The sequence below is a fragment of the Cyanistes caeruleus genome, chromosome 4 (assembly GCF_971803275.1).
Source record: "Cyanistes caeruleus chromosome 4, bCyaCae1.hap1.1, whole genome shotgun sequence".
Taxonomy (NCBI): domain Eukaryota; kingdom Metazoa; phylum Chordata; class Aves; order Passeriformes; family Paridae; genus Cyanistes; species Cyanistes caeruleus.
Window position 1 is genome coordinate 23,855,376 of NC_141704.1, and position 24,695 is coordinate 23,880,070.

Below are 24,695 nucleotides of genomic sequence, written 5' to 3' on the forward strand. Positions count from 1 at the left end.
ATTGAGGAAGTAGCATTTCTGAGCATTTCAACAGTCAGTCTTCATATTTTATGAACATATTTATGAAATGCAGCAGGTATCTTAGTAAGAGATAATTAATTTCATTGATTCAAACTCCTAGCAATAATTTTCAGACTTTTCACACAAGGGTCTCAAATAGCAGGGGTTTTTTTAAATGTCCAGTGCACATTACTATAGCTTTTCTACCTACATGAAAACCTCCAGATTCTTATATTGCAAGTGGTATCATTATGCTGTTTTAAACACTAAAGATGAAATCCAGAAATACCAATGGAACATATTCCATTAAATTTTAGTAAGTTCAAAATTTTATTTCAAAGTAGAAGGTGGAACATAGTCTCATTAAAGCCACTGCTTTCAAGAGTACTTTGTGGTTTTATTTAATAAAATATTTATGAGTGACACAATTACAAACCCTTGATCCAGTGTTCCAGATAGTCCATAGAGACACTATTTCATAATTCTTTTCAAGTATTTAAACAATAAAACAAAAGTTAGGATACAAAATCTGCAGATAGGCAGATGGTGTACATTTTTCTCACATGTTCAGGGTTAATTTTGCTACCTGGCATAGCAAAGAAGGAATTTTCATTTTGCTCAAATTGGTATATTTTGTCTTTACTTCCTAGGGCTAAGAGTTTTTTTTGTTGAAATGTCTGTGTCTTTTCACCTGAGTTTCTTTCCTTTGCCAAGACCTTTAAAATAGTGAAAAAGTACTTTTTTTTTCCTTTGGTGAATTTTTTGTTTTTTCAATTTATCTGCAGTGTTAGGAATCCTAGTTAATTATATTGTGTGGATTTATTATTCTCCCCTCACATAATAGATGTTTGGTGTATTCTTCTAGGCTTACATCCAGTTTTCATTGCTAAGATTTGTGGGAGAACACAATTGACCCAATTCTTCTTTATTCATTGTATTCTAAAATTCTTCAAAGCAAATGGTTTTCAGTTAAAATTACTGAGCAGCTTCTATTAACAGCAAAGGCAATTTGGTTCCTCATTTTATTGTCAAAATTTCAGATAAGAAAGACACTTGATAGAATTATGAAAACAGAATAACAAAAAGCAAACATATGCATGTGCACCCTGTAATTGTTTAGTATGTTTCATTTTTTGAGATAAAAACAGAGCTTATAGTGTTGTTCTAATATTTATAGTTGACAAGATACGAAAAATATTTTGTTGTTCAAATCATCACATTTCAGCAACTAAATGGATTGTATGAACTCTGAATGAGAGAATTACACAGCCAGCAGTGTTAATGCCTCCTTAATAAATTATATGAAAATTGAAAGTTTCAGATTTATAAAATTTTTGGAGAAAGATTTTTATTCTTAACTTTATTATATAATCATTTTTCATTGCTTTTAGTTTGTTTTCAAGTGAAAGGATATATGTAGCAATTCAAAGTGGAGGTTTTTAAAAACAAGTTTCTACTTAAATTATATAGGCTTAAGAAAGGATGTATAGAAATAAATATTTTTAAAAGTCCTTTGTAAAACCTCTTTTTAACTAGCTAGGTTGAAAGAAATTACACTGGTATCATTTTAAGGATAAAATAATTTATTGTTCAGATTTTTCAGTGTGTTGAGTTGTGTTGCCTATGCTGGTGGGTGCTCACACCATGATTTAATTTATTAACAGTATTTTCAAAGTTGACCTAGTGACTAAATAGATTTTGAGATTTCTAAGTCAACTAAGCAGATTTACCTATTTCTCCTGGAAAAAAAAATGCCAGAAGAAAAGAATAACTTTAGAATTTATAAAAGCCAGCATAATGAACCCTTCAGAAATACCATGGTTCAGAGATTCTGGGAAGAGTGTAAAGTGAATGATCCCCACACATTTTCAGTGAAGAAATACAGTATTTGAGATGTGTAGATAACTAGAGAGTGGTAGAGCACATGGTAACCGGCATGGTGGCAGCAGCTGGTACATGCTGTCAGCCCATACTGTAGAAAAATTTGAGTTACACAAGAAAAGAGCACTGAAATATTCTGTCCTAATCTATCCTAATTGCAAAATGTGTGGTTTTCCTGTTTGGTAACAGTTGCCTTTTGAAAGCTGCAGCGGAGGGTTTGTCCAGCACATGAGGTTAATAGCAGATGCTTTGTTTCCAACACACACTGTCCCTAATTCTGTAGGTCTGAATTTCATCCTAAAAATATAGACTTCCTTTGTATTTGGATGGGCATGAGGAAATGGTTAATTTTGTGGTTCAACCACTAGATTGGGATTGCTGAACAGGTTGTCTTGTCAGACTGTCTTGGTTTTACCATTAGCAAAGAAGGAACCACTTCAGGTCTTTTGTGTGCTTAATAACAGTAGTTCTCTTAGCTAGCGGATCTACATAGGTGTATGATGTTGCAAATCATGGCCATTCTCTGCCACAAAGAGGTGGAGAAGGACACAATGAAACTAAGAGTTTCTGAATCTGAGAGATTTTGAGAAGCTAATATCCTTTGGACTCAGCTATGTGCTAATCATATGCATTTATGGTGTAATAGATTCTCTTCTATCCTGAGTATTTGGAGGCTGTGGCACTCTGATTGATAGGAAAAAACTGGAAGGATGTGGGAAGTAGAAAGGAGTGAGGTGCAGAAACATACAGCTACATGGAGTCTGCTTTGTCAAGCCACCGGATGTATCTGCATGATGTTTGCCAACACTCTGGAAGAACTAACTACCCAGCTGTGGTGGAGAGCACTAAAATCTCCAGGTGTTTGTCTTAATTTGCTTCCATGTTTTGCTTTTGCTATGACCAGAAATTTTAACGTAGTGGCACTGATGTCTGTCTAGAGGCTGCCCTTCCACCCAGTACTCCGCACTGCTGCTTACTTTGGCAGACCAGAGTGAACTGGAGTGAATGAGCCTGGATTGACCCAAATTACCCTTCTCCAAATCCCAGTAAAAACTCCATCCAGAAGACCCAGGCTTTTTGGAGATAATTGCTATTTTACTTGATGTGCCACCAGAACGGGTCATGTGGAGCTTACTAGCTCACATGTTCTGCCTTATGCAAGTAGCTGTATTTCCTCATGGTCACACTTATCCCTAAGAATAAAAAGCTGTTTTCAGAAGCAGTTTTTTCATAGAGATAAGCTCCATCAGAAGCAGTATTTATACAGACATAACCTACCACTGGAATGATCTGCTGGTCAATAAGTGTGAATTAACCATGCCTTTCTAGACGGGTAGTCTTGTTCTGTGTGTTCATGGCTTTTGCATGGCTAACATATACTTTATGAAGAGACAGCAAAGTATTCAAGCCAAATACTTGAAACTTCTAGATGGAAATGTTTTCAACATCCCTCATAAACTTTAAGAGTATTTTAGGATGTCGAACAGGAATCTGTATTTTCAAGTTAATCATTTAATATAGGACTGGGATTAACAATGGAAAGAAGGAAAAAAGATAAGTCATTCTTAGCAGAGTATTTTTAGTGTTAAAAAGTGAATGAAAATATAATTTTATTTTAAGTAGTACTATCTTACAATTGGAGGGACTTGGTAAGTTAGTTAACAGAAAGCTTTTTTATGACTTAAAAAAAAATACAGGTCAAGTCCTGGTAACTAACCGTGTTACAGACAACCAACTTTACAACAACAAAAAATAATTTCACATCAGATTGCTTGCTTCAAAATTAAAGAATGCTAATTTGCAACATAACTTAGAGTGTTTTAAAATCTTGTTGCTTAATGTTAAATTACTCAATCAGTTCCACAACATCTGTATTAGTATTCAAAAAAATTAGTATTAGTATTGTAACAGGAGTAAATAAATTGAAGAATGGTTTAGACTAGTCAGATTTCTAAGTAGTTCTTAATGTATTTTTCTGATATCCAAGTAGTTCTTAATATATGTTTGGTTCTGATACCTAAATTCACTAACAAAACTTGGCTTCAGGATTTTACTGAATGCTGGAACAGCATGCATTAAACTTGCTCAGAAATCTGGTCAAGAGTTTGTAATTGGTATTGTAGCTGAGCTTATTTTCCAAGTAGTAGTTTCAGTTACAAAAGACTTGTTTTATTTTGGTCTGGAGCCAGTTTCAAGAATGAGGAACATATCAACTGTTTTCTTCAAAGTTAATTGCATCAAATGATTTACCAATTTGTGGATGAAAAGCAGTCTAATTACTATGTAATTAATTATCTGAAATTAGCTGTAGGGATGATGGAATCAGGCTTGTACTATTTTTAGCATGTGGTTTTGGAAATATATGAATGGCAATGGTTTGGGGAGATTAGAGTTTGTCAGCTTATTTTATTTGTCATTGCAATCACAAGTCGAAGTGTCTTAAAATAAGACTGACCAGTGTTGTTGCTTGAGGTCTGTGTGGCTTGTGAACATCTCCCCTGTGGCTGTCATATTTGTCACGACTGCCAGTAGGCAGTGATGCCTTCAGGGACTCCTGGATAAGTCAGATTCCCCACTTGGGAGGTAAAATAGCTAATACTGTGGGAGTTGCCTGCAGTGGCATGTGTTTGAATCCCAGCAGAACCCAACCCAATCCCTTTTTACAAAAGGGTGGTGATGCCCCTGGGAGGCAGTTCTCATCTCTCTCCTGCAAACTTCTTCCTGAGCTTTTATTTCAGTCCCCTAAGGTGTGATGTGTAGTCCAAAAGACTGGCTGATTGTTGCCCCTTGAGCAGACTTTAGCCTCTGGTAGTTTTAACCACCTGCTCTTGTTGACTCATTCTATGGTTTTGCTCCATTTATAGATTGTGTGAGATTGCTGCTGGCTGCAGAAGCACAAGTTGACGCTGCTGATAAAAATGGCTTTACACCCTTGTGTTCAGCAGTTGCTCAGGGACATGTCAAGTAAGTGAAGCCTTTAAAATTTTGCCTGTCAGCTGTTACTCAATTTTATATTCTCTTCACATTATGTACGTTTTATTACATTGCTGTTGCATTTTTATGTATAAATTTATTTATTATACATTATAATAATTTATTATATTATATAATTAAGTAATATAATACACTAGTATATCTTATAGTATATTATATACAGTATATATTGTATAATTATGATGCTATTATGTAATATAATATTAAATATTATATATAATTATACATATTCTATTCTATTCATATAATATACATTATATAACTCATATTCGTATATTTATATATGACTCATATTCTCTCATATTATATAACTATATATATATAACTCCTAAATTCATATTCTTATGCCATTCTGATTTTAATATTTGCTATTTGTTTGTTTCCAATTTCATCTCTTAAAGTTGCTGAGCATGTATTCTTAGAAATTACAGTGTGGTACTGGTCTACATGGGCATTTATCTCTGAATTTCTTAATTTTCTTGGAGTTATCAGCCATAGTATAGCATTAACAGAAAAAGAAAGAAGGAAATTATTTTTGCACTGATTTTTTTCAAGCATAGAAAACTGTGAATATCATATTCAGAGGCAAAAGAACGTCTAAATTTTTTCCTGAGTGATGCATAGTCAAATACCTTACAGAACAGAATAAGGTTTTTTGAAGATTTAAGTTTTTTTGTATCAGTAACTTTGAAAAACAGAAAATTATGTACAAGCCAAATAATATTACAAAAAGCATTCTTCAAAATGTCATTAGAATAACTTATGTCACATAATCACAGGAAATAGAAGTGCAAGTTTGAAATAACTATTTAATAACCATTTCCAGAGCATCTTTTTCCAGAGAAAATTCTTTTACAAATTGAAAAGGCTTTAAACAGAGTTACTAAAAATTCCTAGTACACAATTTAACTTTATGTATCTTTGCTCTTTTTTTATTTTCCTGATTATTTTTGTGCTTATAGTTTGTTATTTTTAAGGATTTTACTCTGATATAGTAGCACATAGGATCAGTCTTTGAGTGTTATACTGTGATAGGCCCTGACCCAATGATGAGGAAGAGTGGGATCTCTCTTCTTCTCACAGTCATCCTTAAGTGTACACGAATCTTCAGAGATCCTTGCCACTTCTTATAGATTTCAAGCTCATCAACTACTTGTCATTTTTTACTGGAGGTATTACTCCAAAGGTAGCAGATGCCCACTAGGTGTTTTGAGCACAGAAATAAGTGTCTAGTTAAGTATTTCAGTGTTTTGTATAAAATCTGTAAAAAATACGTGTGACTTGACAAGACAAACCCAATATACACCCTTCATATTCTCTCACTAAAATAAATATCTCAATACTTCATTTAAATAGAAAGCTGTTTTTTTCCCTGACTTAGCCTCACAACACTTCGCTATGTGTCATTTGATGTGTTGTAATATTGCACACTTTATATTCTTTTTGCCTTTGAGTTACTTATATAATATGATATCCCTAAACACATTTTTTTGCTTTTACTTTTTTTGACACTGAATATGAACTGAATTGTAAAATTGAGCATGGAATGACAGGGCTAGCCAAAAATGTCAGAGAGACTACAGATGGTTCAGGCTGTTTGATTTGTTGGTCGCTTCAAAGTTCAGGCTCAGAAAAAAAATCTGTAATAGGTAAAATTTGGGGTAACAGTATTGTCTGTCTTCTGATGTAGAATTAATGACAGCACTAAACTGCTCTCAGTTGCACTGTAGGTGTCTGTCACAGACTTGCTAACCAGTCCCCTGTGACATCTTCATTAACCTTTTTCCTGAGCCAAGACAATACTGTTCTAACCCTAGTTATGTAGTCAGAAAAAAAAAAAAAAAATCTACTGTTTGAGGCTGGTCCAGTTGTATCACCAGATCAGAAAGTGGTTTTAGGAGAAACTTCCAGAATGATTTCCCATATGGTGCAGGCCAGGATGACTTTCCCTGAACTTGAGGTGAAAAGACGATGAAGCTTTTCAAGATTCACCAAATACAATGGAAAGTATCAAACCAGATATTTCTAACCTATCAGACTTTAAGCTCAGTCTTGAGTTGCTATATGGAATGCTTGTGATTTTTTTAGTATGTAGTTTCTTATATACTTAAATTCTTATATATACCTTGCATTGGTTGAAATACTTTGTCACAGTATATTTTGTTACAATATGGTCTCCTAATCAGTAATTTGGCATTGCACTAACTGCTTTGAGGATTTATTGTTGATATGCTTTCTATTTCTATGGACTGATAATTATTCAGTGGGAGAGCTGGGAACTTACCTTTGTTAACAGTGATTGTTTGAACTGCAGAGTGGACTGAGTGGCATTAAGATTTTTGCAAGGTCATAAGTGTTGTTGAAAAGCTAGGTTGTGGAAGGGAAAGGTAGCCAACCCTGGCACAACAACTGGGGGTAAAAATGGACCTACTGCTACAGTCTTGTGAGAAAGTACAGGAGCTTGGATATGAATGCCAGCCTCTTCAGCACTCCATCATCTAATCTTTCATCCTCTATAACCCAGTAGCTGCTAGCAGTACACCCAAGCCATCCTTCTGCAGTGGCCTCCATTCAGGGACCTGAATAGCAGGTACTGCCATAGCTGTTTTGCTGCCCCCATCAGGTTACTTCCCTAGATAAGTGTCCCTTTTGCTGGTAAAGCTAGTCCTAGTCCTTAATTTTATTTCTTCCCTTTTCTTTTTAATCCTATTTTAAATATCAGTAGTCAGAAATGCTTCTTTTTTTAGTCAGCTGAATGTTTTTCTTAAGCAGCTGTCATCAGGTTTTTATCAATCTTGTGAAATTCGGTGTTTTACATTCAGAATTTTTAAATGCAGCTACAGTAGTCTAAGATTTACATGTTTAAAGTAGCCTGTCTTTATACCTATGTACAAAATAATACTTTGTACTTGTATATGGGCTGATCAAGGTAGATCTGTATCTGTAAAATCAGTAATTTATTCAAAATATTTAAATATTGTAAGCTATATAGAGGTGTTGGATTTCTAACATAAGAGAATTTTATTGCTTTATTGTTTGCTGTAGATGTGCAGAATTATTAATCGTGTATCAGGCTGATATTAACCATGCTGCTGAAAGAGGACAAACACCTTTGTACCTGGCCTGTAAAAACGGAAATAACGATTGTATTAAACTATTGTTGGAAGGTGGAGCAGATCGAACAGTAAAAACCAGTGTAAGTTAAAATAGTTTGTAAAGTTACAGTACCTTACAGTACAGTATAGTACCCAATATTGACATTAAAATATTTAAACTTTTCTTTAAAGCTGGAATAAACCATATAATTTGAAATTAGTATTTCGTTATTTTCATCATACTTTCTGAAGTTTTTTTAACTGTATATTGTCTAAAATCTCCTAAATTATGTGACTTTCATGCCATTTTACATATTTCAGATTCCATTGGCAATTTGCTGCAACTTTTCTCCACCACTGGGTTTGTAAAACTGAACTTATCTGGTTTGGCTTATTTTTCAGGTGGAGAAGTGGAGATAATGATTTTTCTTCCACTTTGTATGTTAGGGTGCTTTACTGTTGTCCTTGAAAGGACAACACCCCAAAAGTATCTTGCCAGTATTGTAAAGTCTCATATATCACAAATGGTGGAATATGGGCAAAAAAAAGTTGTACCTAGAGAAGAAGGGGAGGAGGACTGTCTCAAAATTAGTGCCTACATATTGCTTTTTTCAGATGCTCTTCCAAAGTTTTTTTTTATGACTGATGTCAATAGATTCTTATGACAATAAATGTGGCTTATAGGCCGTTTCAAAATACAGAACAGAGAGTAGTAGCTTCACAGAATATTCTACTCCCCCTCTGATTGTTACACAAAATTTTTTGTCATTCATTTATTTTGCAATTGGAAAGTAAATATATTTGACTTGGAATGAAAGTTGTGATGTCAAAACTGTGAAAATGACTAATAAATGGATTCATGCAACATGAAATGATTACTGATAGTTGGAATTTTTTTTTTTATTTTTTTTGATGCACAGGAAGAAAGCAATTTAGTTGTAAATTTAGCAATTTACAGGGCATGTAAGCCTTGTATCATTTAGACTCTTCTAAACATTTTGAAGACTGTATCAGTTGGGCTGGCCTTGGAGAAAGCTGTAAAATTTTTTCTGTTACATTTTCTTCCCTTTCTTCAGCCCAAAACACATACAAGCAATTTTGTTTTCCCAAAGGATTATTATGCCTTCCATTCAGATTCTTTGCTGATACAAGTCTGCAATCATTTTTCTATGTGTTTGGTGGCAGTGTGCTTTTTGATTTTGGTTTTCTTTTAGGATGGCTGGTCACCAATTCACGCAGCAGTGGATTCTGGTAATGTTGAAAGTCTCAAGCTCCTCATGTACTATGGAGAGACGAACAATGGGAACAGTTTGATGGATGCAGAGCCTAATTTAGACTACTTTGATTTGGAGAAGAGAGAAGATTACTATAGCAGTAGAATAAAGCCTGTTGTTTCTGCAGATCTCATCAACCATGCTGACAAAGAGGGTTGGACTGCTGCCCATGTAGCAGCATCAAAAGGCTTTAAGGTTAGTCTATGTGAACAAGTTACAGTAACCTGACAGAATTTGGGCAAAATAAATCCTTTTCTTTTATCTTTGAAGAATTGCAACTTAGATGTCAAGTCTTTGTTATCTAGTTTATAGGAAACTTGATTTAACAGAGACAGAGATAGACCTCCAGCAGACCATTTGTCCCAGAATCCAGTCTCAAATGGAGTGAATTATCATAATTAAATGTCTGTCTCTTATGGGACATTAATAAAAAGAGAAAACATCATTACTTGATATTTTCAAAGTTAGGGTGATATGAATCCCACCCTGAATGCCAATTCATTGGGTGTCATGTGCTTATTGATATTAGATGGACATAATTTCCAGTTACAGGTAGGAATGATTTCACAATGAACAATTTTCTGTCTGTGAAGGAGGGGAGAGAAGGAAATTTGAGAATCAGATTTGTGCAGACATACATTATTAAATTTATTATTTTGGGCAGCCTTTTTAGCAGGCAGTGATAACATTTTTATGAGGTTGCGATAACTGATGACATGGAGGATGACCTGATAGTTCCTACTGATGACAAATAGGTAGATTTCTGGAAATTTAATATTACTTCTTGACATCAGAAGCTATACACATCTAACACTGACCATTGAAAGGACTTCTTTCTGTATGGTAGCTGGCCATCAGATCTCACTGTAAAATTTTTACCCAGGAAGAAAATAGAGGGTGCTAAACACAGAAGAGTGAGATTTAAGAAAATGCAGTCCCAAGACTTCAAAAATCAGCTTGTGTTTACATTCCTACTTCAGCGTCTGTCATTATGTTTGTTTTTTTCCTGATAAATTTATGTTCAAAATAGGTATGTTCAACATAGACACAGATTTAGGATTCAGTTTAAGTTACGGGGTTTTTTTAGGGATAGCCACTGCCTTCTCAGCATTTTGCATTCCAAAGAGTCAATGTTTCATTACCAATGTCTGTTAGACAGGTGCAGACTCTCATTCCAGTTTCCACTCATACGAATTTAGATGGAGTTTAAGGTATTTGCTGTAGTCTGTAAATACCTAAATAATGTGAGCTATGTTGGCTCTTTCTGCAGTACTGTAATCCTCAGGAACTTTGAATTTAGGTTTCATTTGCTGTCTGAAACTGCTTTGACTAGGTGATCTCTCTGAAAGTTCTGACACTGGAAGTCTTCATGTATGTCTTTCATGAATTACTCAAGGGTTTGAGTTTCTAAGCACATTCCAAGTCAGTTGTTTAATAAGATCTCCATTTGGGCTTGAGGGAAGTCTCTTTGGTGATGAACGTGATACACAGCTGGCAATCAGATTCCTGGTTTTGATGTTGCAGAGACTATAAAATTGTATTTGATTTAATGCATTTATCGATTTGAGATATGTTTGGGGTATTTAATAGCTAAAAAAACTTAATAGCCATCTCCAAGTGCTGTTAACACTTAGACTTCATTCTCTAATCCATTATGTACACTGCATGTCATTCATTCCAGTGCATGATGGCTGCATATAAACAGTGCTGACTCTTGCATCCTCTTGTTTTGAGATAGGTAATCTGTAATTGTTTACAGATTAATTCTGCTAGGACATTTTAGCTTTTATTTTATAGGCAGTAGAGACAACAAAAATCCTCATTTTACTAAGGAAATAAGCTTGATTTCTTTGTTCTTCCCCACTGCTTTCTGCTGTACTTGCCGTTTTCAGCCTCACAGTTCAGTCCCCAGCCTTCTGCTGTTCTGCTATTCATTGCTCCTATTTGAGAGATATTGTTAACAAACTAACCTGGCAAGAAAATATGTGCTTTTTTCTGCTTGATATCCTTCTGGCAAGCTTAGTGAGATAATTTATTTTTTTTTTAAGTACTTATAGGTGCTGTAACTATAGCCTGATAAAATTTCACCTCACAGGCAGATATACCTTGAATGACTGCTACATTAATGAAAGGGTGTCAGATACACTGACAAAAGTTTCTGTAGAGCAGCTACAAAATAGGTAAGACTAGGTTAACCTGCAACTAGCCACTCTTCTGCATCAAAATACTCAATAGCTGCTTCTCTTTCTTTTTAAGGTTTGATTTCTCTGCTGTGGTTAACCCCAGACATTATCAATACAATATTAAATAGTATAATTTCTGTTGGTTTCTTTTTTTTTTTTACAATATGAATATGTCTTTAAAAGCATATCTGAGATGGCAAGGCTTTCATGAAGGCTGCCTGTGTTGTTGAAGAGTGATGTTCATTAGAAACAAGGACTTGATCCTTTTTCTGATTGCTGATCAATCAATCTGAATGTAGTTTTATGAGAACTCTTTTATCCCACACTAATTTGGGAGGATCTATATAGTGAATATTTTTCCATTTTACAGTATGATTCTACCAATCCAAATTTATATGCTAATAGCTTGTTTCTAATTTCAATGATTTTTGCCTTTGTTGAACATATGATATTTTTTAGAGGGCATCATGTTGTTGGCATCCACAAGATGTTTGTGCTCTGACTTAATAAAAATACATTTTTATATGACTGCATTCTTACAGTGCTTGCAGAATTTCAAGTTTCTGCTTGTAGAAATTCTGCCAAATAAGAGGATTGCAAGGTGATTTTAAAATCATTCTTTTTTTGTGTCCCACTCAGGTGTCAGACATGATGGAAACTCCTGCTTGGTGAATTACAAAGTGAAAACTTGTTTTATGGATTGTTACCCAAATAGATTCATTTATTAGTCTATTCATTTATTATTTACTAAGCTTTAGAATTGCTTATTTAGTGTTACTTGAACACTGAGGCCAAGATGTTCAAACCAGATTAATAGCTGGGTTTCTGTCTCATCAAACCTAAGCTAGTGGCCTGAAGAGGCACGATTGCCAAGAAGACTTTGACACTGTCCACACACAGAAGCACCACTTTTCCTGTAGAGATGTTTACCTCTGTTATTGTCAGATGTAAGAATTCAGCTTAATTCAGCTAATCAGCACTTGATGCTTAGAGACTGTAGAACCCTGGCTCTGTGTGTTCTGCTTTTTTATAGTCATTATTTGAGACTTTCATGTCTGCTATAAAATATTTTTACACCTGGTTTTCAAGTCTGTGAGAAACATCATTTTATCTATAAAAACTCTGTAGCTGATTGTTTTTGGAAATGCATGTGTAAGAATTTTATTTAGGAATCTAACTGCATACTGGTAGAACGCTTTAGTGCAGCAAATGGACAAATAAATAATACAGTTCCTACCTTTGCAGAACTGTCTAGAAATCCTTTGTAGCCATGGTGGACTAGAGGCTGAGAGAAAAGATAAGTGTAATCGAACATTGCATGATGTTGCTACTGATGATTGCAAACATCTTCTAGAAAACTTAAGTAAGTAAATGCTATTAGCAGATAAAAAATGTTTTTAGTAAAGAACTTGTGGGGCAAAAATGAGAAATATGAAAAGGGTAGTTGTCATTTTTTTTTTGGCACCACAATATTAAATTACTTTGATCTAGCAAGTTCATATTTTCCAAATTTTGCAAAAATGTATGATAAAATTTTGTTGGAGATTATTAAATTCCTCATGTCTTTGTTCCTGAACCATTCAAAAAATGGTACATACTGTACACTTGCAAATATCCATACTCTCTTAAAATATCTGAATTTAATATTAGTAATTACTTTTTCAAAAGCTATTGCCCTCCTCTTATCTTTTCTTCAGATTCTTGCAGAAATAGTCAGTGGTGGGTAGCTGTCAAATTTCCTCAGGCTAAGATGATCATCTAGTCATATCTGAATCTCTTTTTAGAGTATAGTTAATTTTGTCACTTGTTTATCGGTGAGGAGATTGTTTGTTTGATTCTTCCAATATGTCTTAGAGACAACATCAAAGAACTTCTTTTTTCCAGAATCAGTAACTTCTGTAAGAAGATTGTTCTTCTGTTGAAACCTGTCCTCTTCTTCCTTCTCTGTAAGTTTTCTCAAAATTCAGTAGAGCAGGCTCGTCTGTATTTCTTGAGACAGAACTTAATTCATCCTCTCACTAGTTTTGTGTATTTTATATCGCTGTATAAATCTTGATGTAGCTATATCTATATATACAGAGAAAGATATCTGTATTTCCCCGTATGATTAGAATTATGGCATTTTTCTATTTTTTCACCCTTCTTTTTGTGTTTGTCTTGTGGGATATAGGGATGTGGGTAGTTAAATTCACTGATTATCAACAAATTAAGGAAGTTTTCTGTCTGCTGCTTCTGATTTTCATCTTCAGCTATTTTAAGTCTCAGTTCTTACTATTTTACTGCAGGTTCAGAGAGGAACACAGCTTGCTTTTTAATAGACACTCCTCCATGGTCATCTTCTTTATTAGACTGAAGCAAATTTCTGATGGCTGAATCTGTAGCCTGTTAAATTAATGCTTATATTATTTCAATCAGTGTTAGTACCCTGTGTCTCTGGTCATGCTTGTCATGAATCCAACGGCTTTTATCAGATCAGAACCTTTGGCCTCGCCTTCTCTTCTTCTGTGCACCTTGAGCCAAGACTGCATTTTTGGTTAAGGTGTCTATATAGCACCCTCTACCTTCCTCACACTCCAGTAAGGTTTTCACTGTAGGACACGTGCTCCAACAGATCTGAAAGACTGGTGCCCAGGATTGCCAGCTATGCCTTAGAGGTCACGTGCATTCAAGTTTAGGCATATAATGTACCTCTGTCCTAGGGCCCTGTTTCCTTGTGGAGAGCTCTCTGTACTCCTTGCAGCATGTGCTCATTTCCCTGAGGTTCAGCCATCAGAAGGACAAGCCTTTGATGCATTTCTCACAATTCCACATCTGACCGATGTCTCTGAGTAATCTTTTCTCTATGGTAGGCTAGAGGGTTTAAATCAGAGCTTTTCTGACATCAGGAAAACTTCATTGGTTTGTATCTGCTGAAGATCTGGCTTCTGGACATAAAAGGGTAACAAAGATCATGTTGCAAGACATCATAATAAGCTGATATGCATTGTTTTTTATGGTGTACTTCTTTGAGGTATAATTTCTGAAAGGTACTGTTTGGCATGAAAATTAGAAGATAGTTTCTTTTTCATTTTTAGTCATCTACGTGCTCTCCGGAGACTGCTGCTTCTGTTGAGTTGTATTCCAAAGAGCAAGATTTAAAATACTTCATAGTTTCTAGAATGTGCATGTAAATTTCCTTTTTTAACATTTTGTCAATTTACTCTATAGCAAATCAAATATACCCTTTCAAGTGCATTTTCTGTCTTAGCTCCTAGCTTTTGATTTAAACATGTTTGGCTCAGCTGTGTTTTCCCCTTGTGCACTAGTGCCAGAAGATTATTTTCTACATTGATAATAAAAAATGTGCACAAACACAATGAACTGAAAAATTAAGACATTGCCTACCATCTGTCCTAATTGATAAGTAATTAGTCTATAAAGAGGAAATAGAAGATTAAGTAAATTTTGTCTGGTTTCCTGTTACTTAAGCATAATAATACTGAACTTTTTTTGTAAAAAATTACAGATACCTTGGTATTTTCATCAGTGCTCTGATTTTGTGGTGGTGGTCTGTTTACCATTTGCTTCTTTGTAGCAGTCGTTTGTAATATAAGATGTTATTGGTTTGTAATAATGGGACTATCTTAAATTGAGTTTACAATTTTTCTCATAGTTGGTGTTTTGTTTTTCAACAGATGCTCTTAATGTGCCTGTAAGGATTTCAGTCAGTGGCATTGAACCAGTCCATTGTGGTACAGAGGAATTTGATACAATATGTGCTTTAAATATCCGCAAGCAGACGTCATGGGATGATTTTTCAAAAGCAGTGAGTCAGGCAGTGACAAACCATTTCCAAGCAATCGCTTCTGATGGATGGAGAAGCCTAGAAGATCTGTCATTTAATAGTGCTGCAGAATCCAACATTGGCCTCGGTGCAAGCAGTATATTTTCTGTCAAACTAGGTATCAATATTAGTGTTAATGAAAAAAAGCAAAACTTGGGGGTGTTCTTGAATTTGTGAGATCTTCTAAGATAAAAATATCTTTGAATTACTGCATCTTTTAAAGCTTAGAAAGACCAAAACTAGATGTGAAACTTTGAACAGTGCTGGCATGAAAGCATTCCTTACTTTTAGCTGTGTGTATAGCACAATTAATCATGCACTTCAATATAATTTTGGAGATCGTGAGGCCCAATGTTAATTAGTCTTTTAGTACTCCAGAGGAGAAATCGGTATCTCAGGTGAAACTAAATTCTCACCCTGAGTTCTATGTGCAGCTTTGGATGCCACAATATAAGAAAAAGCAATTAGTGGGTATCCAAAGGAGAGACATGAGGATGGTGAAGGGCCTTGAGGGAAAGCTGTAATGAGGAGTGGCTGAGGGCACTTGGTCTGTTCAGCCTGGAGGAGACTGAGGGGAGAACTCATTGCAGTTACAACTTCGTCATGAGGGGAAGTGGAGGAGCAGGCACTGATTCTCTAATGACCAGTCACAGGACTTGAAGTTCTGTCAGAAAGGTTTAGGTTGGATGTTAAAAAAAGATTCTTCGCCCAGAGGGTGGCTGGGCACTGGAGGGGGCTCCCCAGAGAAGTGGTCACAGCACCAGCCTGACAGAGTTCAAGAAGAATTTGGACAATGCTCTCCGGCACATGGTGTGACTCTTGGGATGTCCTGTGCAGAGCCAGGAGTTCTATGATCCTTATGAGTCCCTTCCAGTTCAGGATATTATGTGGTTCTACAAAAACAATTCAAAACCTACATTGCTTCTTTACAGTACATCCAGAATATATAGTAAATACAGACTGTAAATCACTGGCATAGGTTAAACAGAGCTGCTGTTTTACATAACTTCATTTAGCAAGGTACAGAAGTCTTTAAAATTATGAGAAATTGGCCAGAATGTGGTGGTCTTAGTAACAGCTGTATAATAAGAGGTTTCTGAAAATCTATGTACTTCATCTTAAATCTCCTTCCTTCACTTTCCCATCAGCAAAACTGAACCCTAGTCACATTAGACCGGGCACATTGTTCTATTTTACGCTATTCTATGTGTAAAGATAAAAAGACAGGGTAGCTGTTTAACTTGAGTCTCAACTGGCTGAAAACACTAGTAACTTCATTTGTCTATCAAACAACAGCATGATTTAGTACATCTCATACATAGGACTGGTTTATCAAATTTATAAGTGTTTGCGCATAGTCTTTGTAAGCAAGCAAATATGCTTGAGTGTAGGAAACTTTATATACATACAAGGAATATCTCTCTCTTATTTTTTCTTTTTAACAGGAAACATTTCGTGGTCAACAGGTCAGATTTTTTCCCAGCCACCATGGGACTTTTTGAAGAACAATAGAGCTGAGCATATCACAGTGTTTTTGTTTGGTAATTTTCAAGTCATAATTTTTCAGTTTTGAATGTTAAGACACTCCCTATGAAATACATAATTTGAGAGTCGTTTGCTACTGGTTTTGTTCTTCAGTGCTGCTTGATTCTCAGAGACATCATATCTATTTAATTGTTTAACTAGATTTTAAAGTGTCTACAACATCTGGTAAATATGCTGGCACATAAAAGTCTTACTGCCTTTTTCAGCCATATAGCAGTATTTATATTGCTTATGTCATAGATACCCATGAATCTATGGTGCTAGGTAAAAGCCTTTCATTTATTCAGCATTTTAATTTGCATAATTAAATTTTGAAAATTTTAACAGGTCACTGTAGAATACTGCATGAAAATCATATGTATCAGTCATACATGCATGTAAACATGAGAGATTTACAGAAGTTATTTGTATGTCTCATTTTAAGGACCTCAAGAAGGCTGTCTAAACAGTGTGACTTATGCATCCATGATCCATCTTCAGACACTTCAGAATTACCTCCGCCTGGTCAGTAATAAGCTAGCTTCTCTTTGCATGCTAATTGTTTGTCAAAGTACTTCTGTAATAGTGTTGACTAAAATCAGGGTTTTTTGCTGTATGAAAGAACTTCAAGACTTTTAAAAAAATGAAATGGGATGAAAGCTGTTTTAAAATAAAGTTCCCCCTAAATTTGCCCTTAACTTTAGTCTTGTGAGGGCATTAACTTTCTTTAAATAGCTGCTATCTGATTAACTGACCTGCTTAAAAACATATTAAAAGCTCTCTGATATTTTATTGCTTTACAAAGTTATTTTATTCCACTTTTTGAGAAGAAAGTAAATTAGAATAGTATTCATGTATGCAGTTATTTGAGACTTAAATTTTATTACTATCTTACATAGAAATCTCATGTAACACACTTTATTTACTCTCTCAAAGTGTAAGGATAATTGAATAATATGACATAACTTTCATAGATAATTTCTTTTAACATTGCCTCAGATCAGAATTAGTTTAGAAGCTGCTTAATTTCTGCTGTGTCTGTGGATACTATTTTATGTTGTTTAGGAGAGCATGCCACACTTTTCTGCTGTATTCAGCCATATTGCAGAGAGATATGAATCTATTCCCTTACTGACATTTTAGAGGTAAAATAGAGTTAATACAAAAAAACAAAAACAAAAAAAAAAAACCAAAAAACTGCTCTACCATACTGATAACATGATCCCATTTCTACTGCAAATAAAGTCCACAGTTGTAATTTAGCAGTGACTTAAACTGATGATTTCGGCATCATTCTGATGTATATATTTTAGATCAAGATCAAGAAAATATTTGTGATTACTAAACTTATTCTTCCCAGATAAATGTTTTTAAAGTCTGTTGTAAAAAATAATTTGCTACGTACTTTTACAAGTTAGGATATAAATTTCTCAATATATTTTCAAGAAGTTGTATGCAAATATTGTCTACTTTGAAACTCGTATAGTAAGGATTATCTACTCCAGTACTGCAAATCAAAGAATTTTGTCTTTTAGGTGATGATTGTGTCATCAAGGTTAAAAAAAAAAAATCTAAATCTGAACTTCCAAGAATAATATATTTATTAAATAAATGTTTATCTGCCTGTAGGTTGAACAATACCGTAATGTCATTTTCCATGGTCCAGAAGGAAGTTTGCAAGATTATATAGCATATCAGATAGCATCCTGCATGAAGGTATTTGCACAAACATATCAAGTAAATTAGTCCATAAACCAGAGTTTTCACTATTTCACCAAATATATAAATTTTCAACACAGCAAAAGCAAGTGGCTGCAGGATCTACATGTGAGATTGTTAAAGTTGAAGTGGATGCTGGTTTCTCCAAGGAGCAACTTGCAGAACTATTCATCAGTAATGGTAAGGTTATTTCAGCAAGACTAATTTTGGTGATTTGTACGAAAAGTTTTAATGGTGCAAAGTAAAGAAATACATAAAACCATTTTGCATAGTGGATGGCATGGAACCATTAAAATGGAACCCATAGTTTTTCAGGTGCTTGGGGACAAATGTATGAGTCCAAACTGAGGGAGAGCTGAGTGTGACAGCCTCCCTATAAAGATCTCTGTCCAAAGTTCATGCCATTTAAGTAGAATTAGGAGTTTTAAAAATTTATTTCTGTCGCTTTTTTTTTTTTCCCCTTTTTTGTGATCCTTTAAAAGTTGATTGCTCTGGTTCAGGTCTACTCAATCAGAATTGTATATCTACTGTGTGTGCTCATGAACAAAAGCAGAGCCATCCTATCAGGTTCTACGGTGCCATGCAGTGCTCTGTTCTGTTTGTTCTTGTACTGCCTGGTGTAACTTCAGTCTGTGGCAGTTTTTTCTCTAAGGAAATCCCAGGCACAGTTCTCAGGATAGCTTGTGGCAGCCATGATTATTCCCACGCGTCGTTTCCAGTGCCATCATATTGGTGAGAGAGAAGAGATCATTTAGTCAGAAGTCAGCCAGGCTTTGGTGCTCGGCCTGGAGGCAAAAATGTCACTCTTGTAACCCATGTAGTTGGTTTGTTTACTGGCCACTGTCTCTTAGGGAAGCTGCTTCTTTTGGATGCTTTACTTTGTGTCAGCAACACACTCTTTTTAATAATCTGGTTTTGCATTTCAGCATGGTGCTGCTAGTTGAGTCACTCATTTTATTGCTGGCTTCTTTCCTCACATTTCTCCTATAAATTAATCTATCAGACACAGAGGGGGTCCTCCTTCCTCTCAAGCTGTTGTAGCCTCTTAGTAAAACAGGGCAGTAATAGTCAGGAAACTGCAACTAAATAGCAATGATCAAATACAGTCAGTTGCTCTAAGTTTTGCCTTGTTATGAGTAAGTTTCGTTAATGACCATTTTTGGCTTCAAAAGGTTGTGAAACAATGCAGGGCACGATACAGTCAAGATAAATGTTTTGTTTTATGTATGCATTGCAGAGGCATTCACCTGGGATTTAGTGTTGCAAGAAAACTTGTAAATCGGTGTCTTTTTTAAGCAATAAGATCAAAAATCAGGAAAATTAAAGGAAAATATTTAAAATGTTAAAAAATATATACATATCATTTTAATGCCTATTAGTGCTACTGGGTTTGCCTCATACTAGCTCTTATTGAGTGATTTTTAAAGATACTGAAGAAAGTTTTGAAGAGAAGATTTCCTACTTCTCATAGAAGTTTGCTACTATCTCATAGAATGATAAAGTTTCTTACAAACATTGAGCTATTCTTGAACCTTTTATCACTACATGGTATAAAGAGTACATGTTAAAAGTTTAAGATACAGTACAGCAGAGGAAAGAAATGTTTGAAGAGGTCTTTGCTATCTTTTCTTTTGTATTTACATTCAGTGTACTAAAATTTTTCCTATCTATGATGATCCTGTTACAGACATTCCAGAAATTTATTTTAATCATAGCTTTCATTTTTTTTTCTTAATATACAGTATGATACTCTTTCTATTGTTTGATTTTATGCTTTCAATTTTAAGCTTATTATCCAGTCTGTCTACTCCTGTTAACAAGTTAAAAAGGAAAATTAAAAAAAATGCAAAAATCCTTTGTTGCAGTAAATTCTGTATACATAAATATAAGTAAATTTTCCTAAGTATATATTAATGGGATTTTTCTATTTCAGCTTGTCTGATCCCAGTGAAACAGCCTCCTGTAAACAAGACAACAATTGTGATTTTAGAAAATCTGGAGAGAGCTTCTTTATCTGAATTACTCGGAGATTTTCTAGCACCTCTTGAGAATCGGAGTTCAGAAAATCCCTGCACTATTCAAAGAGGTATTTAAGGCACTTGGGTTGCAGAAATGTTTTTCCTACAGTACAGTTTTATTGTAGTATATGACAAACAGGAAACAGGAGAAAAATGTAATTTGTTCAGTTTTTATATTTTGTTGTAAAGAGTTGTTCTTAACAAAACTAGCATATTTTTTAGCTAATTTATGGTGTTTTATGGGTTGTTTTACCTTTCTAATTATGTCACTCCTCCTTGCTTTACATAAAATCCATGTCAAGGCTTTGAGTATTTCAGTTAAGTGTTTTATGTTTCATTTTTAGCAAATGGAGTTTCTGGTGCTTTTTACTTTCATGAGAACTGCTTTTTACTGGGGACCATCGCCAAGTGCCATCTTCATGGCTCTGACCTGCTGGTTCAGCAGCATTTCCGTTGGGTTCAACTTAGGTGGGATGGGGAGCCAATGCGAGGCTTGCTGCAGAGGATTTTAAGGAGAAAAGTAATAAACAAGGTAAGAACTCGAGTCAGCTTCAGCAGTTACGTTCATCACCAGGTCTGTGAATTATGTATGATGGTAATGCCAAAAGCAGAGCAGATAATTTCAGTTGTTTCAGGAGAAAAAACATTAATTTCTGGGAAGATACAGGTATCTGGAAATGTGCTTGGCCTCATAGAAAGGTGTGTGGCCATGGCTAATTGGCATAAACCAAATGGTTGGTTGCAAATAATGATATTGTGGCTACTTGCCTGTCCGCTTCATGAAACTTCCTTCAGTAATTTTTTTCAACAACTTCTTTCATTCTTCTGAGAATGATAGTAAAAATCAGTTCAACAAACATACCATCTCTTTTGCAAAGAATTTATTCTCAATGTCTAAAATAAGATAGTCATATATGTGTTTTGTTTAAGTTTTAAGCAGAAAAGTATTTTCCGAGATTTTCAGATCAAAAGAGGGGCACATTATATATAATCGTTAAAGTTATTTTGAGTTAATAGGTCTGTTGAAGCTGGAACAAAAGTCCAAAAGATAATAAAGATGGGAAGTCTGTTTTAATAAATAAACAAAGATGGGAAAGATGTAGGCAAAAGAAGAATTGTGGACTTCCAAAAGTTATTTGGAATACCATTTGAGTGCGATAGCAGCTATTGCCAACAGTCAGGCACTGTTAGACATTGGCAGAGGGAGTTTAATCAAAACAGCTGCAAAGGAAAATAATCTTGGCAGCAGTTTCGAAAAGGCTTAAAAAGGGAGATTGTTCTAGGAGTAGAAAAAACTGCCAGTAATAAAGAGTCCTGTTGTGGGACAACTGACCTACTGTCAGTTTTGAGTGTTCAGCTGGATGTGTCTTGGTTATCCTTGCAGATGTCATCTCCTGTACCCTTTGCCACAGTTCTCATCTATAAAGGCTTACTGATTCAAAGAGATCCTGAAGAGGAAATGTGTAGTAATTGGACATTTCAGCCAGGATAATGAGGAAATTTAGAAACATTCCTAAGTATTTTATAATTGCAAGAACCAGAATACAGAATAGAAAAAAAGAATCATGGGAAATCTATGAAACTCTTAATAGACTACTTTTCTTGGATTATATTTTTTAAGTTATGATTTATTCATAGTCAAAGGCTGCATCAGACTTACTCTGCCAAACTGGTTTGGCTACAAGAACTTGCAGCATCACATAACAGATGTCATTTTCAGGTTATTTATTTTGGGCTTGAAAAAATCCTTTATCTAATAGGTTAGAATTTGACAGTGTAATAGGCTTCTACCTCTGACTGAAGTTGAATAAAATTTGGGTAGTAATCTCATTAAGTTGAATTTCTCTTGAGCATATATGCAGATGGTGGCTATTTAGAGAAAAAAGCCATGTGTCTTCCTGTATCTTCTCTAATTAAAATATGTTATATTGAAATGCCCTGTGTGTTGGCACGTTTTTAGAAATACATACATGTGCCATATGTAAGCTCAAATGCCAGTTGGTATGGGACTTAAAATAGTGGCTTGCAGGGTCAAAAATAAAAGAAAGATTAATCTGTTGTAAAACTCTAAAGCAAAGTAGAAGCACATTTATTGTTAGAACCATAGATTATTTCAAAGATCATTGCTCTGTATTATGATACCTTGTTTGTGCCACAGTATTCATGTGTTCTGGTGAAAAACTCCTTTTCTGTTAGTTTGAAGCATTAGGTTATATGGGAACAGATTAATGTTTTTCTACTTTAAGTTCACTTATAGACTCTGTCAAGAGGCTCTGGCTTCAGTGCTGTCAGTTACTATCCCTGGTGCATCTTTTAATGCTTCCTTTAATTTAAACTGTTACAGAAGATAATCCAAGGATTAGGATGATGAAGACTGTAATTTGAAGTAAGAGGGAACAAGAGGTTTTTCTGGCACTAAATAATTTGTCCTTAACAAGGCATGCTAAAAACAAGTCCTAGAGGAAGACATCTTTCCTTCCCTGCTACATGATCTAGTGGGGCATATGTCTGGATCAAATATTCCTGTTCAGTGCAATTGGGCATTTTTTCATATGCCTTATTTGTATCATATACATTGCATTGTATATGGTAGGTATCTCTTGTAATCCTAAGCTTGAACACTGTAGAAAAAGCACTGCTAGGAAAATTTCTGCCTCAGTTTCCCACAAGAGAGTAACAACATGTCAGTTTATTGATAAGGATATATCTTTTGAAGCACAGTTGGGAAAATAAGTTTTAATACAGCAAGATGCCAATATATTCTATAAAAAGGTTTGACCTGTTTTTGACTGTTCCTGATCTTTTAATAGCTATACATGCAATAAAAAAAAACCCCAAGCCTTCCTGGGGCTTCAAGGAAAGTGTTTGCAGCTCTGGTCTTACGCCATGTCAAACATCTTTTCCTCCTGCAGTTCAGAGGCAAAGTACCTCCTCCATGTGATCCCGTGTGCAAGATCATAGACTGGATTCTTGCTGTTTGGCACCAGCTGAACTCTTGCTTATCACGTCTAGGAGCACCCGAAGCACTTATGGGGCCAAAGCATTTCTTCTCTTGTCCAGTGGTTCCGGGGCACAGCCAAGCAACAGTCAAGTAAGATTTCTGTTTCCTGTTTGATGCTGCTCAGTGCCAACTAGATACTTACTGCAAATGTAGTAGTTGTGTTTCTTCCAAAACCCTGCTGACTCAGCCACTTTAAAAAATCATTTTAATTGAGATTGTTGAAAGTTTTAAACTTCTGTTGGCTATTTAATTACTAGAAGGGCAATTCTGAAGGACACAAATGGGAAACAGGTGTCTCATACTCCACCAAGTCAGTCTTCTTGAGATCTTTCATTTATTTTCTGATGCAGAGGTTAAAAGTTCCAAGAAAAGTTGGAAGACTCTCCTTGTAAAGTTATATATAAAGGAAGTTTGGAGAATGATTTTTCACTCTTTTGAATATATGGTATAATTTTAAAACATACATGCATTTTAGAGATATATTATCTCAGTAAGTAGGGCAGGTACATATGTTTAGTTACACATATGGCTAGCTGGCCAGTAACGTAAAAAAATACAAAAAAATTATGGAAATTTTCGCTTTTCTCACCTACAATTGCATTAACATCTGATCATATTCCAACTCCAAATGCTAGCAAATGATAAAAGAAATATAGAAATTTGAGTTATATTAATTTCACACTAAGATGCTGTTTGGCTGTATCAGAACGGTAATGAGCCTCTAATTAATTCAAACTTATTCAGAATTCAAAGTACAACATTGATTTCTGGAGATGTGACATAACTTTTCTCACCAGTCAGGCCACCACTCTGTTCCTTCTCTGACCTGTTTCTCTTGTACTAGTTTCTGCTGACCCTTCTTCCAGCAGCCTTTGCTTAACATGTGAGGGACCTTTACTTATGTGCAGAGGCTGTCTGATTTCATGTTCTGTCTGCAGATCTTGATATGTTTTGCTTATTTATTTTCCTTTTTATTCTCTAAAAGTACAGATTAGATACTAATCTTCAGAGTATTTACCAAAGTCTAAATGTGGACATAACATTGACTTGAAATTTTATTGTTGATGGGAAATAAAAAAAGAATAAAGCATACCATGCATCTGTCTCCCATCTTCCTCTTGAATCATGTCCTCTGAAATGTCTTAATAATTTATTTATTGCATTGGCATTAATAGAGGACAGA

General features: G+C 35.0%; 1 protein-coding gene across 1 annotated transcript in view; it reads left to right on the forward strand.

The window, feature by feature from the left end:
- The window catches only part of CTTNBP2 (cortactin binding protein 2), a 127,461-nt gene that overhangs the window by 92,965 nt on the left and 9,801 nt on the right, over positions 1 to 24,695 (forward strand). Inside the window, 12 exon segments of the mRNA XM_086887023.1 lie at positions 4,746 to 4,845; positions 7,921 to 8,071; positions 9,185 to 9,439; positions 12,673 to 12,790; positions 15,102 to 15,368; positions 16,696 to 16,791; positions 17,220 to 17,299; positions 18,404 to 18,490; positions 18,574 to 18,673; positions 20,427 to 20,579; positions 20,856 to 21,043; positions 23,424 to 23,602. Of these exon segments, the coding sequence (XP_086743149.1) occupies positions 4,746 to 4,845; positions 7,921 to 8,071; positions 9,185 to 9,439; positions 12,673 to 12,790; positions 15,102 to 15,368; positions 16,696 to 16,791; positions 17,220 to 17,299; positions 18,404 to 18,490; positions 18,574 to 18,673; positions 20,427 to 20,579; positions 20,856 to 21,043; positions 23,424 to 23,602 (1,774 nt within the window).